We start from the raw sequence: 16,795 nt of genomic DNA, 5'->3' as shown, positions 1-16,795 counted from the left end.
AGGGTCCCGCATGGTGCGCAGACCTCTCCTGCCGCCCGCTGCTCCCCTCAGCAGTGTACTTCGGTCCTTCTGCCTGCTCTGCTCCCTACTCTGGCTCTGGTGAATTCTCTCACCCTCCCGCGCTTCTGACTGTACCCAGGGCTTGTATAAATAAGTAAATAAATCTTAAAAAAAAAATAGTATTTTAATTTTATGTTTCTTCTCTTTCTAGGTACCTATTATTAAATTAACAGATTCTTTTACTGAAGTGAAAGTTGATATCAGCTTTAATGTACAGAATGGCGTGAGAGCAGCTGACCTCATCAAAGATTTTACCAAGGTCAGAGACTTAATGGTGTTTACTTGGTGAAACTATTAGAAATGAGGTTTTGTTTTGAGACCCTGTGATGGTGTTTTTATATATTTTGCTAGACTGATTTTATATGCATATTAGAGACAGACACTGCTTTTCTGTGCAGTGGCTTTACTTTCCTTGAATCTTCTTAGAGTAACCAATAACTGATGTATAATGTGACTTCAAGAAAGAAGAATTGGGGCCTCCCTGGTGGCACAAGGGGTTAAGACACAACCTGTGAAGCTATCAGCAGCCACTGTAGCATGAGTTTGATCTCCAGCTGGGAAGGAGACCCACATGGCGCAGGAGACCTCTCCTGACTTGCCCGCTGCTCTCCGAAGCAGTGTATTTCACTCAATCTGCCTGTTCTGTTCCCCACTCTGTCTCTGGTGAATCCTCTCACCTTTCACACCTCTGGCCTATGCCCCAGTTCTTGTATGCATAAATAAATAAATCTTTAAAAAAAAAAAAAAAGGAAAGAAGGATTGACAAAAACCTTGAAAAATTCTCTGCACTAGATCCTTCCTCCTAAGGAGATGAGGGCTGAAAATGTACTGTCAGAATAAAGACCCTCCCCAGGAGCTGCTTCTAAACTTTAATCCCTAAGTCCCCTGTGAGATAACTCCTACAGGTTGCCTTACCTTTATCTTGAATGGTTTAACTCTGTTTCTAGTTCTGTTTTCTTCCAAGGTAGGGAAGAAATTTGGTCAATATCATCTCAAAAACATTTCACAAGCTTTAAACAATTGGCAGCCTTCTTCCTAAACTAAAGTTGTTATCTGCTTTGGCTTATATAGAATATCTTTTCTATCCATTCACAATTTTTTCATTAGCAGTTCTGTGTGTTCACCTTTTTTTCTTTGTAAGAAAACTTGTAACTACTTTTTCTTACATCATAAACATTCTATTCTTGCATAAATATGCACACTGCAAAAAAAAAAGAAAAAGATAATATCCATAATCCTACTCTTTTAGAGGCACATGTAGTTTTCTTTTTTGCCAGAAAAGAAACATTTTTTAATTGCAAATAATATACTTGATAAAAAACTTTCCAACAAAGAGACAGTGAAAGGTGAGTCGCCCTTGTACCTTAAATGCTTAGATTTGCTTGATATGATTCACCTTCATGAACTATTGTCTTTTTTTGCTTGTTTATCATCTTCTTGGAATTTTTAACAAAAGGAATGGCACACTGTACACATTGTCTTTTTAAATTTTTATTTATTCATGCATACAGGAGCTGGAGTACATGCCAGAGGTGTGGGAGGTGAGAGGATTCACCAGAGACAGAGTGGGGAGCAGAACAGAAGGAATGACTGAAACACACTGCTGAGGGGAGCAGCGGGCGAGACAGGAGAGGTCTGCTGTGCCATGTGGGTTAGCTCTAGCTTCATAGTGCTGAGACTTAACCCCTTGTGCCACCAGGGAGGCCCTGTGTCATTGTCTTATACTTTTTCATAGTAACACTTTGGAGGTTTTTTCATACTGGCACATACAGTTTCCCTTCATTCTTGAGGTTGCTAATGGGGGCCCTTCATGAGGCTGTGTCGTGTGTGATTCCGGGTCTTTTTTTTTTTTTTAAATCACATGGGGTATCTGGTAAACAACCTCCCATGCACACATCCTTCTTTATTCTTACAAAATATTTGTCGGAAGACTCCTGGAAGTGGCTTTTTTGTGCAAAGGAAATATGCAGATAGAATTCAGTTGGAATTTGGCTGATTGTTCTTTAAAGAGTATGTATACATTTCTAACCTAAACCGTAATTTTAAGCAATGCTTATTTCTCATATTTCTTTTATTTTTCTTGCTTGCTTGCTTTGAAATGCTTTGCAAACGTGTAATTTATTTTCTTACGAAAACAGAGTGTATTCACTGCAGGGGTCTGGAAAGCAGTGTATGTGTAAAGAGACTAGAAATCACCAGTAATCGTACTCGCCCCTAAGCAGCAGTCTAGCAGCTCGTTCTGCTTTGTTCCCCTCAGTGTCCCTAAGCTAGGCTCTGGCTTGTTGAAGGTACTTGTATGTGCCTGAGTGACAGATGGACTCACACTGACCATATTCCCCAGCTCAGGTCTTGTCACCATTCTCTGTAAAGCATGGAAGGTAGGTCTGTGTGGTCACCTGCTCACACAGAAGATAGCGGGGAGGACCTCCCTGGTGGCGCAAGGGGTTAAGCACTGCACTGTGAAGCAATCTGCAGCCTCTGCAGCATGAGTTCGATCCCCTGGCCAACCAGGGACCAACCCACATGGCGAACCAGACCTCTCCTGTCTCACCTGCTGCTCTCCTCAGCAGTGTATTTCGTCAGTCTGACTGTTCTGTTCCCCGCTCTGTCTCTGGTGTATCCTCTCACACCCCTCCCCCCACCGCATCTCTGGCCTGTACCCCAGCTCTTATATGCATAAATAAATAAACCTTTATAAAAAATAAAATAGCAGGAGCTTGCTCCTACTCATGGGCTGTGCAGACTATCTGAGGGACCTTGTGCCTACAAAAAGTGAATCTTTAAAATCCCATTGATTTAGTGCTTTAAGAATTGACTTTGTCCTTTACTATTTCTCTTAGCTGTCTGCAAACGAGTATCATAAAGTAGTGGTTGTAAATGAGTGTCACCAAATATATAGTCCCTGTCCTGCACTGGGTGCTTGAGTGCTGTTATCAGTGTCTGCATGTTTTAGATTTTACATGTCAGGAGAAAAACCTTAATTACGTACAGCCTTTCTTATAACTTGGTCTTGAAGTAGAAAATTAAGTATATTGCACATCTTGACCAAAGTTTGTAATGTAAGAATAATATGTTTAGCTATTATTGATATTGGAATTTGTTGAAAATATAATTTTACTTCTTTTTCAGAAATATCCTGTATTACCATATTTGGTTTTAGTATTGAAACAATTCTTATTACAGAGGGACCTTAATGAAGTATTTACAGGTGGAATTGGTTCTTATAGTCTCTTTTTAATGGCAGTCAGTTTCCTTCAGGTAAGTCACGTGGTAACACCTTGCTAATACACTGAACTTTAAGAAAGTGAGTCAGTTGGGGGGTTATTTTGAAATAATTTACATCAAGCTTTAATTAGAATGTTTCCCTTGATTACTTATGACTATTCCATTTTAACTGGGTGCTATTTTATAATTTAGCAAACACAAAGGTGTTTTAAAGTTTGCAGAGATCATTTTTTTTTGTTTGTTTTTAACCCCATATGTTGTAGTATTTTTAGACTTTCACTGCAGATTTTAACATGCAGAAGAGGTCTGGTCTGGTTTCCTCAGAGCATATAGTAGTAAAAACACCAACTATAAGAATGTCTTCTAAGCAAGTAAGTTTAGGTGAAATGAAGACCTGCTATCTAGGGAAGATGAATCAGAAATCTTAATATTGTCAGTACATGTGTTTTTGTGGCACAGGGTTGCCAACAGCCTGACACTGCTCGTGAGTCAAAATGATGTCCTGTGATGTGTCAGGCCAGCCCAGCCCTTGGCGTTCTGTGTCAGCCGAACAATTCAGCCTTACGAATGGTGACCCTCCAGTTCCACTCCCCTAGGACTTCAGTGTTGTCTCAACGACAGCACAAGCTTTTATTCCATGACCTCTCAACTAGGCTAAACCAGAGTCATAGGAGTATTGTTCATAAAAATTAGAATGTCATTTATTATCCCCACTTTAACTATTTAGAGAAAAACTTAATATAAATTCTTTCTTTCTTTGTGTTTTTAGTTACATCCCAGGGAAGATGCTTGCATCCCCAATACAAACTATGGTGTTCTATTAATAGAATTTTTTGAATTATATGGAAGACATTTCAATTATTTAAAGACCGGCATCCGGATAAAGGATGGTGGTTCATATGTGGCCAAAGATGAAGTACAGAAAAACATGCTAGATGGCTACAGGCCGTCGATGCTTTACATCGAAGATCCTTTACAACCAGGTATTGAACTTTGGTGGATTTGTGGGCTTACAAAGAAAGGGCATTGTCAGTCCCCACATTGTAATTTGAACTATCTTTAAATGAAAAATTAAGGGTTGACTTCTAGCTGCAGTCATTCTCTTTCCATAAATGTATTTTGTGAGCAAACATAACTAAAACAAACACTCATACCCTAGAAAAACACATTGTATCTTGCAAACAAGTCAGGACTAGAACCCATTCAACACCTGAAGACAGAAGAGAACAGAGATTCACTGTTAGGTGGGTTTGTATGCGAGTCCAGGGCAGTGGCCATTTTTATTTATTCTTGTGTTCTTATTGTTCATGGTTCCAGCCGCTTGTCAGCCAAGGCTTTAATATGGTAATTTTGAGGTGCTAGAGTCAGTGAGAACAGTAATATAGCTCCAAGTTAATGAGCAAAGGACTCAAAGAGATTTTATTTTTCCTTTGGTGCTACTTCTTTCCTCTTTAATGTTGCTTAGTCTCTTTGTGCTTTTCCCAGCTTTAGTTGGCCTGAAAGTGAACCGAATAAATTCCTCACATGCTCTCCTGAAGTTATATGTGCTTGTTTGTATGCTGATTTTTCTGGGCAATAAATCTTCCTGATATAATTATAAAATATTTAGATTATGCATTGTAAGACTTCACCTAAAATGTTTTTAGTCGTTTGCTTCAATGATCAACTTTGAAAAGTAATCAGAAAGGAGGTTCTGGGTAGTTGTCTCAGAGCCCCCTGTTGCCTTATCAAGTCATCTTATAGTCATGACTATTTCTATGTGTTGATTCATTGAGGAAATATTCACTAGAAGTCTGCACTGTGTAAAGAACATAATGATTTTTTAGCAAGATGGTCCTTTTTTTAAATATATATAGCTAATAGAAACAAAAAATAGGTATTTCTAATTTAGCTTTGGTGCCACTCTCAGGAGAGAACAGGCAGTTGGTTCTTTTGTTTGCATGACTGTACAGCAGTTTATATGCCATGGTAATGTCCTTACGGTGTGCTCCTCATGTAAGAGCCTGGGGATTTGTGGGGCGACTGATGGCCTAGATTCTGAGGCCAGTTTGACTAGGACAGTGACTGTCCTCGCTTTCCCTAAAGAGAGCATGAAAACGTGTAGTTCATATTAAGTAGTGGGTCCAGCTTACGTTTTTAATAACACTTTTTTTTTTAAAGGTAATGATGTTGGAAGGAGTTCCTATGGGGCCATGCAAGTGAAACAGGCCTTTGACTATGCCTACGTTGTTTTGAGTCATGCTGTATCACCAATAGCCAAGTACTATCCCAACAATGAAACAGAGAGGTAAAAATTTAATACCACTAGTCATGTCAAAATTGATTGTGGCTTCTTACCTTCAAATTAACGTACCTCCCCCTCCCCCCTTTCTTTTTTAAACACACCCAGCATATTAGGTAGAATAATTAGAGTAACAGACGAAGTTGCCACGTATAGAGATTGGATATCAAAACAGTGGGGCTTGCAGAGCAGACCCGAGCCCTCGTGCAATGGTAAGAGTTTTTCCTTATTTGATTGACTGAGTATTAGAGGCTTTTCTATATTGTGTGTGTTTAATGGGAAGAAACGTTTTCCAATCTTTTGCCACTCTTTCAGGAAATGGTGTTACCTTGATAGTAGATACTCAGCAGTTAGATAAATGTAATAATAATCTATCTGAAGAAAATGAAGCCCTTGGAAAATGTAGAAGTAAAACTTCGGAATCTCTTAGTAAACACTCTTCAAACTCTTCATCAGGTCCAGTGTCTTCCTCTTCTGCCACACAGTCCAGCTCTAGCGATGTCGTAAGTATGCGGACACGGCTTTTCTAAACCTCGCCGCTTAGAAGTTCTGCTGCTGGGGTTATTTAGCTCAAGTCTAGAGATGCCCTGTCTAGCTAAAGGCTAGCTAATTTTCTTCCACGCTACTGGGAAACTTGAACAACTTTCACGATTGTACCTTTCTCAATGTTGTATTTGCATTTTCAAGCATACAGCAAAAGTGAAAGAATTTTAGTGAACATCCATACACACCACTAGATTCTACCATCAGCATTCTATTTAACACACAGCTAGCCAACCAACTCTCCCTCTGTCCATGAATCCATCTTATTCTTTGATACATTACAAAGTGAACTGCAGATAGCAGTATACTTTCCCCAGATGACGGTGGTAATATTTATCATTAACCACAATTCATTATTTGTCTGATTTTTTCTTTTGCCATAAAATTGACATAGCAGATATATACATGTACATGTGTAACCTACAACCCTAACCGGGTATAGAATACTACCGTCACCCCAGAGAGTTCCCTCATGATGCTTTCTTTTTTGTCCATCTTCAGTCCCACCCTCAGAGATTAATCACGGTTATGATTTTCTTAACCACAGATTAGTTTTGCCTGCTCCAGAATTTCATGTAAATGTAATCATTATAGTATGGACTCTTTCATGTCAGTTGTCATCCACTCAGAATAATGTTTTGAGCTTCTTGATTTAATTTTTTAAATTGAGGTATCATTCACATAACATAAAGTTCACCATTTAAAAATGTACAGCTCAGTGGTTTTTAGTATAGTCACAATATTGTACTACCACTATTGTACACCACTATCTAGTTCCAGAGCATTTTCATCTCCCCCAAAACAAACCTAGTAGCAGTCCCTAAGGATTCCTCCCTGCTTTGACAATCCCTCATCTACTTTCCATCTCTACCATGATTGAATTTTTATTGTCAGTTACAACTATAGTTACTTCTTATCAGGAATAATTCTAAATTTATTTGAAATCTAAAATGGACTTACCCATTACTTGAATTTAGACTTTTTTTTTTTTAAAGATTTATTTATTTTTATACAAGAGCTGGGGTACAGGCCAGAGGTGTAGCAGGGTGAGAGGATTTACCAGAGACAGAGAGGGGAGCGGAACAGGCAGACACCTAAAATATAGTGCTGAGGGGAACAGCGGATGCGACAGATGAGGTCTGCCACGCCATGTGGGAATCTCCCTGGCTGGCTGGGAATTGAACCCGCGCTGCAGAGGCTGTACACAGCCTCACAGTGCTGCGCTCAACCCGCTGCGCCACCAGGGAGGCCCAAATTTAGACTTTATTAAGTATGTGTCATAAAATGTCTTGTAAATATGGAAGGGACATGATTTTATGCTGTCGATGAGGAGCATGGCTATCCTCATGAGTCATAAATCCTCATATGCAGAATCTACTGTGTGCCTTTTTGATTCTAGAGCAGAGGTGTGGAGGACACAGTGCTGATCTAGCTGTCACCGACATAGTGGGGCGGAGGCCTCAGTAAGGACTGTCAGGACTGAGAGTATGTGAGTGTGAGAAGCCAGGTAGAGTGTGAGGACGAAGGGTGGGTTTGAAGAGAGAATTAGGAGAGTCATGGCCCCCACAGCCTACAGACAGGCGGGGCTCATCCCATTGACTGCTCAGTGCATATCCACACAGTGCATTTGGTTGTAGGGGTCACTCACAGAGATTGATCCTCTTCAGCTGATCATTTTATGTTTGATTGAAGATAGTAATCTAGTCTGTCACTTTTTACCTTGCTCTTTCCACTGTACCGTCGTTCATTTTCTGTAAATAAATATGCAAACATACTTGTACCTCTGTGAGCTCCTCAAGGCCAATTAATAAGTCAGGCGCGGGCAGAGGTTTGAACATTGAACAGAAGCCCTCTGATAAAATAAACTACTTTAAATGCTTGGAGGAAAACTTCCTTTAACTCCTAAATGTTTAAGTTTAGTCCATAGAGTACTTAGCTGAAATAGTTTTCTTTCTTATTATGGAATATCTAAATTACTAATTGTCAAATTATAATTCATGTGGCTTGTGTTAGGATTCTGATGCGACACCATGCAAAACCCCGAAACAGCTGCTCTGCCGTCCGTCTGCTGGGAACCGAGTGGGGTCACAAGATGTGTCCTTGGAGTCATCTCAGGCAGTTGGGAAAATGCAGAGCACCCAAACCACTAACACATCCAATAGCACCAACAAATCTCAGGTGGGTGGCATTGTGTTTTTAATTGTCAGTATTCAATACAAATTACTTGGACTTATTTTCACATGTGAAAATAAGTTTGGGTGGGATTGAAGAATATTCTTAAGTTAGGAGTTCCAAATCATGAGAGTAATTTTAGTGACAGGATGTCCTGAAGATCTTTATGGGGCACTGCTGTAACATCTACCTTTGTGAAACGTTAGTGACTGGGCCATATAAGATGTGCCATTCAATGCACCTATTACAGATTCAGCATAAGAAATTGCATCAAGTTATGAAGGAGTTTCAATTGTACTTGAAGTATACGCACATGGAACTTCTGCATGACCTTATGGCAATGCTGTGCCTATCTGGGAATAGCATGCCCTTTTATATATTTTAATATTCAATACCTGGTGGCCTGTGTTGTAATTATCAGGCAGTGGTATCAGTTCTGACTTTAAAAAAACCGTAGAGATGCTCTGTTTTAAGTGTTTCAATTGCCTAAAATTTTATTAATCATAAGTAATGAATCAAAATGAAGGGAAGAAGCCATTTCATACAGTGAGGACCCTGCGGAAGGTATCTAGACAGTAGAGACTGGCTATTATGTCAAGTCTGACTACAACCATGTCATGTCCTCTCTAGAAAGGGCAGTTAAAGTGACAGGTGACAGCAGGAAAGCTGTCAGTACACCTGCCTTTCCAGGAGCTTCTTCTAGTATTGCCACGTATTGTGAAGTGTATTAGATGATAGGTTCCTTTTTTTTAAAAAGGTTTATTTTATTTATGCATACAAGAACTGGGGTGTAGGCCAGCAGTGTGGGGGGAGTGAGAGGATTCACCAGAGACAGAGTGGGGAGCAGAACAGGCAGATCTATTGAAATACACTGCTGAGGGGTGCAGTGGGCAAGACAGGAGAGGTCTGCTGCCCCATGTGGGTCAGCTCCCTGGCCAGGGGATGGCAGTGGCTAGCAATAGCCTGATAGTGCTGAGACTTTAACCCCTGCACCACCAGGGTGGCCCAAGTTGATAGGTTCCTTCGGAAAAGTTTCGCATTCCATTTCATTGTTTTTTGCCTGCTAAACACATCAGCATATGCCAGTTTTGAAAGTTCCCTTTTGAAAGTCAGATCTTAGAGAGTGTTCAGTTGAGTCCAAAACACTGATGTCTTTGTGACCACTTTCCTTTTCTGCAGCATGGATCAGCAAGGCTCTTCCGTTCTTCCAGCAAAGGCTTCCAAGGTACAACTCAAACAAGCCATGGTTCCTTGATGACAAACAAACAGCATCAAGGCAAATCAAATAATCAGTATTACCATGGCAAAAAGAGGAAACACAAGAGGGACGCCCCCCTCTCAGACCTTTGTAGATAGTCGGCGTTGTACGATGGACTGTCTTCTGTGTGCAATGATCTCATGCTCAGGACAGTTGGATAGGGACTCCTGGGAGACATTCGGGAGCCTTACACTGTTCAGACGTTGATTTAGCAACTGCGTTTTTTCCCAGCTCGCCACGGAATGGATCATGAAGACTGACAACTGCAAAAACAAAAAGCAAGCAAAAAAGGGGAAAAAAAAAGGCTGCTCATTTGATAAGTCATATGCCTCAACAGGGTCATTTTAAGATTTAAAGCTTGAATGTAAAATAATTATATTTCTCATTGGCTTTATGCAGAGTTATAGGGAAATAGTATTCAATGTGGGTAGGATAATAGAAGCAAAAATAATTTCAGAGGATGGGGTGGGATGGAAAACAAAGGTATATTATAAGAAGTCCAGATTCCAAGGGGGAAAGTGATCTGTGCATGTTTTTTTTTTTTAATATTTTTGCATATATTTACCATTTTATTGTGTGTATATATAGAAGACCATATAGGAAATTGATATTTGTAATAGTGGATTTGTTAATACTTTTTACATAACATTACTGTTTAAATTGTAAACAGATTTTTCTCAGGATTAGTTTAAAAAAAAATCTGAATTGTCATCTTAACATCCATATATAGGGAAGTGGTTAGTTCTGCTACTCAATTTGTTTTCCTCAGCATTGAAATGACTTAATAGAACACATGTGACCTGCTGCAGAAATTTTTCCTCTCTAAAAGAAAAGGTTTATGGTGGCAAATGACGTTTATTTTATTTTGTAAAAAAAAAAAAAAAAAATGTACTATGTACTTTTGTGTAAACACTGAAAAATACCTAGTCATCTCTAAGAATGAACTTGCAACTGTTTTCTATAGTGCTGTCGTCTGGGGCATCGGGCAATTACATGACTCTGTGTTTGTTTCCTTTGCAGTCTTCCTTCCCTCCCCCTTCCCAGTAGGGAAAAAGGCCCCCCATGTCTGGTCCCATTCCTGTGGCAGTGAAGCCTCGAGTTCCACAGATTTTGCATGCTGGCTTCTCTCACCCCGTGTGCTGCGTGTGCTGGTTTTTCTCATCTTTTATTCTTTTTTAAATTCATGCTTAACTACTTGTTAGTTAAGAGAGGATAACTGTAAACAGCTTTAATTAAATCACACTTATAAAAAACTATTTTCTTATACTCCACTTTATGCTTTTGGTATTGTTGATCTTTAAAAATTAAATGGTCTTTGATAATGGATCTATTTTGTATTGCCTTATTAAGACCAAATACTTCTTGTCATCCCATATTCTTTATCCTCTCCTGTCATGGAATTGTTACCTTTAATTAAAACTTTTTTAAACATTGACTTGTTTCAATCATACTGTAAATTTTGGTTGTGGTCAGCTTTGAGTGCAAATGAGCTGTATAATTTTTGTTACTCATCACATGTTGAGTTTGAAACTCACCTGGGAATATTTAATATAATAGAATGTAAGTGACATTTCTGAAAATGCTTTCTTCCGAGGTGAAAGCGCTTATGTTTAGCATCAGTGTGTGTGGCTCTGTTAAATACAGTTGTTTCTGAGATGAGATTCTTTTATATATATATATACATATAAAGTTGGCTTTTAGGAATTTCTTTTATATACATTTATGAAATACTGAAGACCAATCAGACCATTAATGGACACTTAGTGCAACTTTTTATAAAGAAAATAATGCTAAAGTAAGACCAAAACTGATGTCATCACTGAAATCAACAATTTTCAATGTGTTCGTATTTTAATTCACAACGAAAAAATGTGTTCAAAAACTGGAAACTCATAATACTTGTGTAAACGGTGGACGATTTTAAATGTGATATTATTTTGACAATGTTTTAAATTTTAGAGTCACATTTTATTCTGATCAGAATTTTTATCAAGATGTTGAGCTTTTGTTTTTTGAAACTAGTTTGTCATAACATATTGTGCATAATCACAGTATTTATTTTCTAGGACTATTGTGAATGTGTAGACTTATGTTTACTGCTATGGGAACAATTATTTATAAAATAATATTAAATCCAGTATTAGCTGCCTATTTCAGACACTTAATACTTGCAGAGATCCATGTTACATTTACCACACTGAAGTTTTTTTTTTTTTTTTTTTTTAAAGAATCACCCTCATTGTTGAAAGTAAATGTACTCTTAGGGTGCAGATATTAGTGTTCCAATAAGCATGTGATTATATTAAGGTGGTGGTAGCGGGAAGATAATCTTGATTCCATTGGGAATCTTAGGTTTTCGTAAATTTATTGGGAAAATAGTTTTTCCTGTACTGCTGAAGTTTCTTTTTGGTAAACAGTATCTTTCTAAAAGAAAAAGCATGAAGGAGAAAATTGAGGTGTGTACATTTCCTCAAATGACCAGCATTGTATTCGTGAATACTGTGTATCTTGCAATGAACAGTGTGGGAGCTGTTCATTTTTCAATCTGAAGTAAAATACTTTCAAGAACTTTTAGTTTGCCTGTTCATTTGTTTTGTACATTTCATCTCTGTATTTGATTCCTGTCTGTTTTTTTTTTTTTGAGTTTTAATACTTTCTATGAAGGTTTTATGAATATATCGGAAATGTGTCATTCAGATATTACAGTTCATCCATATCCATGAATCGTGACCTTCCTTTATTAGCACTCGTAGATGGAATCTTACAAACTCTGCCTCCCTGTGGTGACATTTTCCTGGCGGTCACTTATGTGTGCCTGGTTGGTGTTGAAGCCCCTTAAAGTGTCATAATAAACAAACACTAAATGTTTTTAGAAGTGCTGATGGGCCAGAGAGGTGTTAGCACAAAACCTGAGTGGTTCTGTTTTGATGATAAAGATAAGTGCATTTTTCCTCCAGATTTAAGGTGTCCATGAAGGTGTCCGATTTTTAGTGTCTTTGTTTTGTTTGGAGAAGTTGTGCAAGGTTTTTAAATTTAGCTTTGATTTGTGGGAACTACTGGCTTTACGTGTAGTTGCCCTCCAGTCTTCAATGTTTGACCATATTTATTTTTGTCCTATTTTGAGTGTTTTTACCTTACTTGATTTTGAGACTCTCATTAATATTTAGGTCATTTGCTTTGGCTCCAGATTATCCTGAATAAAGTCTTCACAGAGGAAAACATTGCTGGTAGAGAGAGTATTTTTAAAAGTCTTTTTCCTTTGAAATCGCTTATCTTCATGTGTTTTTCTTCTCATTCCCTCCCCCACGTAATGGTAAGCATGAGTTGAGTTTGCCTTAAGTTATAGCGTCCTCTCCGGGGTTTCTAGAACTGTAGGTGGGTCAGAACAGTATGACTGGCTATGTGCTCTTTGCAGAGACCTCCCCAGAGATTAGGAAGTAGTTGTCAAGATTGTTCTGTAGAACTCCCTAGAAATCATCTTGCCAGGTACTGTTGATAAGTTTTGCTGCTATTTTTATTGTTCATGACTACAGCATCCTAATTGTAATTCAGTATTGACCTATAGTTTGAAACCAATCAAGTCCTTCAATTATAATCATACTGTGATTTCTTAGTGTTTCACTAAGAAACACTAGTTACTAACTAGGAATGTTGATAGGAAATTGGTTGATCTCAATTAACTTCTCAAGAATTAAACTATAGAGAAGACATTCCCAATTTTGCTGTGATAAATACTGAAATGTTAAAGTTTATAAGAATTTATTCTTATCCATCAGGTTTTGCTCTCCTTGCTCATTAAACTATTTCAATTAGTGGAGGGGACATTTCATAAAGTGTTTGTAAGCAAAATAGTCTATAAATGATTCTATGAAACTTAATTGAGTAAAAAAGTTATTTAGTAGTTACCTCTATACCAATTTTCATCAGTGACATAGTTCATCTAATGAAATATTTATAGAGAATGATGTAACATAAAGGTGGAGACAAAGGTGTAAGTTAGTCCTTATACATGTGAAAGTGGTGTCTTCACTTTGCCTTAGCTTCTAAACCTTGAGACTTTTGCTGCTTGTCATTTTGGCAAAGCATTTATGGGTGGAATTAATGTTAAAGAACAAATTTTAATATGCTTCTTGATAACATAACTAAGAAACAAGCCAGATTTTACCTTGAGAACTGTTTACAGCAGCTCAAAAACTTGACCCAAAAGCCTTTTCTTCTGTCATATTCTTGTGATCCATCTTGTTCATTATGCACCATTACACCTTAAGCACCTTTCTTTTAATCAAAGATAATGAGCTAAATATATGTGGAAGTTGAGTTCTGACAAAAATTTTAACCAGAAGTAAAGCTTGTAAAGTCTGCTGATTTATTTGTTATCCAGAACTAAGTGTTTACTTAAAGGATAGTTTTTAGTAATTAATATTTGGCCTTAACATTTTCTATTACTTAATATTTGGCTTACTTAGGTGTTGTCTTATTAAGTTCAACCTAGTCCATAGTCTACTGGCCTGAAGGAGGTGACACTTTAGAAAGAGGTTAGAAAAAGATGCACCAGAGAGGAGGAGATAGTGTGCCCCCTTTGCGGTGTCTCCTGGATTTACTGAGGGGACTGTTAATCACACCAATAAGAACAGATGGTGTCTGAGAAAGTGTTTATTGATACTTGCACATGATCTTTAATTTTAATTTTAAACGATTCTGCTCGGCCTTGGCTTGTCATTGAGCAGCTTCTATTGGCCCTATAACAGGGATGCTCCCCACTAAAGAAAGAGTCTGGATGAGTTTTTCACTAATGTTATTTGATCTTAAACATGCTGTAGTGGGTGGGTAGGGAAGAAGAGGCATAGGAGAGGCACTCCCAAAGCCAGTCATTTGGTGAAGTTTATTTAATCTTTGTCTCTTACATGTCAGCTACGCCTTTCAAAGATAGGTGACTGGTGTCAGCCATGTTCTTTGAGTTTAAATTTATCTTCATCTTTCAATTTGGGTTCTGTGCAATTCATAGCTATTTCCTAAATCATTTCATTACTATCTTTTATATTTAGTTGCAATTTATTATAATAAGTCACTTTGTCCCTAAACTTAATGTCTGAATTTTAAGAGTCTCCCCAACCTCTGGTTTTTATATATTGAAATTTTTAGTCACTTATAAAATTTTTTTTAGGACTTTGGAGTGTCCTTTAATTGTAAAATAATCCAGACTTGTAGTACAAGTGTCAAAGCTTTCACACAGTACACACCATTCAAAAGAACCATCTTATCGCATGGTATGAAAGGTGAAAAGTTAGGAGGTAGGCAATGTGGTTTCTGGCTATAAAATGTGAAGGACTGTTGAGATAAACTTTTTTTATTGGAAAATACATAAATACATGTGTGTAGAAAATTTGGTGAAACCAGTGTTTGTTCATAATAACGTTTTTATTTATTTCCTTCTTTGATTAGCATTGCCTTCTGTGTTAAGAAATTCGGACTCCTGTGAGGTGCTGGAGGTTTGAATCATCTTGAGAACTTTCCAATCTTGTCTAGTTACCGCTGCAGAGGCACTAAGGAATTTACCAGAAAAAGAGATTTGATAGCAAATGATTTATGAAATCTCGACATTTCCTGAGGTCATATCACTGGGCACCAGTTATGAATACTATGAATGAATTGCACATCTGGAAGCTTTTTTTTTTTTAAGCTAACGGCAATTTCTCAAAGATGTCAATTGTTTGCCTTGAAAATTTTATAAATTGCATTTCTACGCACATCTGCCCCCAGTGCTTACCATTGGGTTATTATTCATAATCTGCAATTCAATAAAGACTTTGTGCTTTCATTTATCTTCAAAACCTCTGGTATAAACCTTTATGTAAAACTTGAATGACTGCTTTTTTTTTTTTTTTAATCTTGTAATTCTAAAGACAGCTCTGTTTAGACTGATGGGAGTTTTCTTATATATAGATAGTTTTCCTGTGAGTTTTCATTCTTTTTAATGGCAGCAATAGAGTGGGTCCTTTTTCTCCTGATCAGGTACTACCAAAGCTATCCCTTTAGCTTTCCCACAGCCATTACAAGACTGAAAACAAGATTCCCTAGAATTTGGTTATCTGCAAATGAAGCCCAGTTTTATCTTTCAATGTAAGGGGTTATGCTTGCTGAACGAAGAAATCACGATGCTTTGCCATAGGTTTACTGGAGCAAAAGTTGCATAGACTTAGAATAGGATAATGCAAATGTTTGGTTTGCCAAAGAACCTGAGAGAAGCAGGGCTTATTACCAAATACAGCCAAAGCATATACTACTCACGGGAGCAGATTTGGCAGTCCTTTGGTTTGGACTTAACGGTGCCTGCCTAGAACCCAACCCAACAAAAGAAAATCCTGGATCATTTTCTTTAAGATAATCATAAGTTGATTTAGAGTAAAGGGTCACTCAGCAGAGTGTAGATAACTCACTGACTGTCTACCAGATTGTCCACTCCAGCCTGATCTCTTCTTTATATACATTTACTGAAATGTTCTCTAAAAAGCCAGTTAAAAAAAAAAAAAAGGGTAATCCTTTAAAATAGCATGCCAGAAGTTTCCCAAATGGAAAGCTAGAGAGTGAACTAAATATATGGGATAATTGTATCCATCTACTCAGCAACAGTGAATTTACTTATTTCTTAAGTGATACATGAATGTATTTTTCATTGTGAAAAAATGCAAATAACATGTAAATATATGGCAAAGGGGTTTACTTTTCACCATCTAGTCCCTTCTACTTAGCTTCTTTAGCTGCTTTTATGTTTTGGAGTGTCTCCTCAATTTTTATTTTATTTTTTTTTTAAACATTCCATTGCTTTTTTTTTTTTTTTTTTTTAGATTTATTTATTTATTTACACAAGCACTGGGTACAGTCAGAAGCGCGGGAGGGTGAGAGAATTCACCAGAGCCAGAGCGGGGAACAGAGCAGCCAGAAGGACCAAAGTACACTGCTGAGGGAGCAGCGGGCGGCAGGAGAGGTCTGCGTGCCATGCGGGACCCTCCTCCGGTGGCCGGGGAGCAGCCGGGGATCGAACCGGCGCTGCAGAGGCTGCGGGCAGCTTCGCAACCCAGCACTCAACTGCTGCACCACCGGGGAGGCCCTCTCTTCAATTTTTAAAATGCATTTACATACACAAATATTTTACATGCATATAATTTCAGGGCTCTGTTACCTTTTTATGTAAGTGGAATCATCCTGTCATATCCTACAGCTCCCCTGTCATGTCGAGAGATCTTTCCCGCCAGTAT

General features: G+C 38.0%; 1 protein-coding gene across 1 annotated transcript in view; it reads left to right on the top strand.

The window, feature by feature from the left end:
* Window positions 1-9,817, top strand: part of TENT4B (terminal nucleotidyltransferase 4B) — a 77,949-nt gene extending 68,132 nt beyond the window's left edge. Inside the window, 8 exon segments of the mRNA XM_037516289.2 lie at window positions 212-319; window positions 3,190-3,318; window positions 4,055-4,268; window positions 5,446-5,572; window positions 5,675-5,778; window positions 5,882-6,069; window positions 8,123-8,287; window positions 9,461-9,817. Coding sequence (XP_037372186.1) covers window positions 212-319; window positions 3,190-3,318; window positions 4,055-4,268; window positions 5,446-5,572; window positions 5,675-5,778; window positions 5,882-6,069; window positions 8,123-8,287; window positions 9,461-9,637 — 1,212 coding nt within the window. The 3' untranslated portion in view covers window positions 9,638-9,817.
* Window positions 9,818-16,795: the final 6,978 nt, after the last annotated feature.

The sequence above is a fragment of the Talpa occidentalis genome, unplaced genomic scaffold (assembly GCF_014898055.3).
Source record: "Talpa occidentalis isolate TD23 unplaced genomic scaffold, MPIMG_talOcc4v2.1 talOcc4.17, whole genome shotgun sequence".
Classification (NCBI taxonomy): Eukaryota; Metazoa; Chordata; class Mammalia; order Eulipotyphla; family Talpidae; genus Talpa; species Talpa occidentalis.
The sequence above is the reverse complement of the archived record's forward strand: the minus strand, read 5'-3'. Positions and strand labels throughout refer to the sequence as shown.